The sequence below is a fragment of the Perkinsus marinus genome (genome assembly GCF_000006405.1).
Source record: "Perkinsus marinus ATCC 50983 genomic scaffold scf_1104296962098, whole genome shotgun sequence".
Taxonomy (NCBI): Eukaryota; Perkinsozoa; order Perkinsida; family Perkinsidae; genus Perkinsus; species Perkinsus marinus.
In genome coordinates this window covers 659-2,558 of record NW_003205567.1, presented here as the reverse complement: position 1 = coordinate 2,558, position 1,900 = coordinate 659, and the positions used below count along the sequence as shown (strand labels likewise).

Here is a 1,900-nt window from a genome sequence, read left to right as displayed (position 1 = left end):
CAAAAGCGCGTTGACGAGCATTTGACAGATGTAATTTCGTCAAAATATAACCACCAAAGGAGTAGGACACCAGCGTCTACACCCCAGGTATACTCTTACCGTAGGAGTATACCTGGGGTGTAGACGCTGTTGCCCATCCAAGCTAGCGAGCTCGGGGAGATGTGAACGGTCGCGATCTGGTGTCCTGCAAATAGGGAAGATTGCACGAAGGGTTCTCTGCGATATATTTGATAGGATCCGATAATCTCAGTGGGGAGCAATTCTATGCAAACAGTACCGAGGACCAGGCCAGGTGAGCAGCGGTGGACTGTCTAAATCCACGGCAATCTGTCGCTGCTCACCTGTCCATGATGGACAAAACCCTTCAAGTAGTGATGAAAAAGTTGGAGGATATCCGCAATCGAGTGCTCTGACTGCTTGAGTGTCTGCATCATTCGTATCGGGTATCAGTAACAACGTTGTTCAACAAGGGTACGAAGGTCGCGCTTCGTGAGGAACTTTTTGGGGTGTCCAAAGAGGGATAAGCTCCGCACCAGTTGTGTTTATGCTACAGTCGACTACCATTGCATGATTGTTCTACCGTGGAATGTTCAGCGTTACAATGCATAGGAGGAATTCGTTGAGTATATCGAAGTGTAGCGAAAACTCTTCGGGTTCTCAAGTCGAGAAGCCCGGCCATCGGATCGGCCGTCGTGAGGATAACTAAGTGGCTCGAGCACTCTCCTAGAGACACCGGCGCGCAAGGATCGCCAGTACCGCACGAAGACGCAGTCTTCCAATATAAATTCCCGCTCGGTGCTTGAGGACACTTCATACGTCTCCCATCATTCTGTCGAATAAAAGGAGCTTCCACTCATCAGAAAGTACCGTCTATCAATTTCAGGCAACCAGAACGATTTATCTTAATCCGCCATAATGCAAACTTCCACCATTTGGATGCAGATTAGCGTCTGTTTGATGGCTAATGAGCCGCTAGCATACGGAGCGATAGCCCCCATGTTCCATGAAGCACCTAAGGAGGTATGAGCCCTCAATGATATATCTCTACCGCTCTCCAATGGTGTCAGATAGTGTATAAAATCGAAAGCTCTAAGTTTGATGATCTCCGCGGCAAAGGTTGGATGTGTTTCCTTGACGCCGGGCCTCGCAGCCTTATGTATGAACGGTCCTCTAAGGAGAACGGAGGGACTGCGAAGAATCTTGTTGGAATAACTTGTGATGATTTTACATATTTGGTGTAAGCTATAAAACGTGAAGGGACTTCTCCGTTGAGACGTAAATGATCCAGCTGACTTTGGCTGCTTCTGTTCAATAGTACAGGCGTACTTAGAGTACGAGTCTCGGATTTATTGCTGATTTTCTCAGGATCAATGGTCTCATCACGACGGTTTTTGATAAGAATATTCATGCTGGTTTTCACTACATTAAAGTCGAAGATCCGTTGAAGGATTTCAATAGTAGAGCCTTTCAACCCTCTCGTGTGACATCATCAGGAATTCTGAAGTGTCGAGAGATCGCCACAGACCTACAGAAGGAGTTCGCTGGAATCACTAATCCCCCGAACGTCGTAGCTCAGAAAGTTGGTGATGAGATCATGTCTAAGATCTGTGATGAATATCGGAAGGCCACTCAGTCTTTGTTACGAAAGCCCAGATCGATGCAACCAACGGAGGCTTCGGATTGAACACGGAGTGACTCTTGGGTCCACTTTATATTCAATACTCATTTCTGATGTGATGCTGATGTACAATGTGTATTGTACATCATGTACAGTACATGATGTTCGTGATGGGAGATAGGTCTTGTGTTGGATAGTTTTGATGATCCTCCAGTGAAGAACCTCCACTGATGAGCTCCTTTCCCTTGGACCGGATGGGGCAAGGCTCTCACCAATCAGCAC

General features: G+C 47.0%; 1 protein-coding gene across 1 annotated transcript; it reads left to right on the top strand.

Moving 5' to 3' along the window:
- Window positions 1-915: 915 nt before the first annotated feature.
- On the top strand, window positions 916-1,684 carry Pmar_PMAR017510 (hypothetical protein; the record flags this gene model as incomplete). The annotated part of the gene is made up of 3 exons (XM_002772103.1): window positions 916-1,020; window positions 1,068-1,237; window positions 1,366-1,684. 3 exons carry the CDS (start codon window positions 916-918, stop codon window positions 1,682-1,684), a joined length of 594 nt encoding a protein of 197 aa, XP_002772149.1.
- Between the last annotated feature and the right edge of the window lie 216 nt (window positions 1,685-1,900).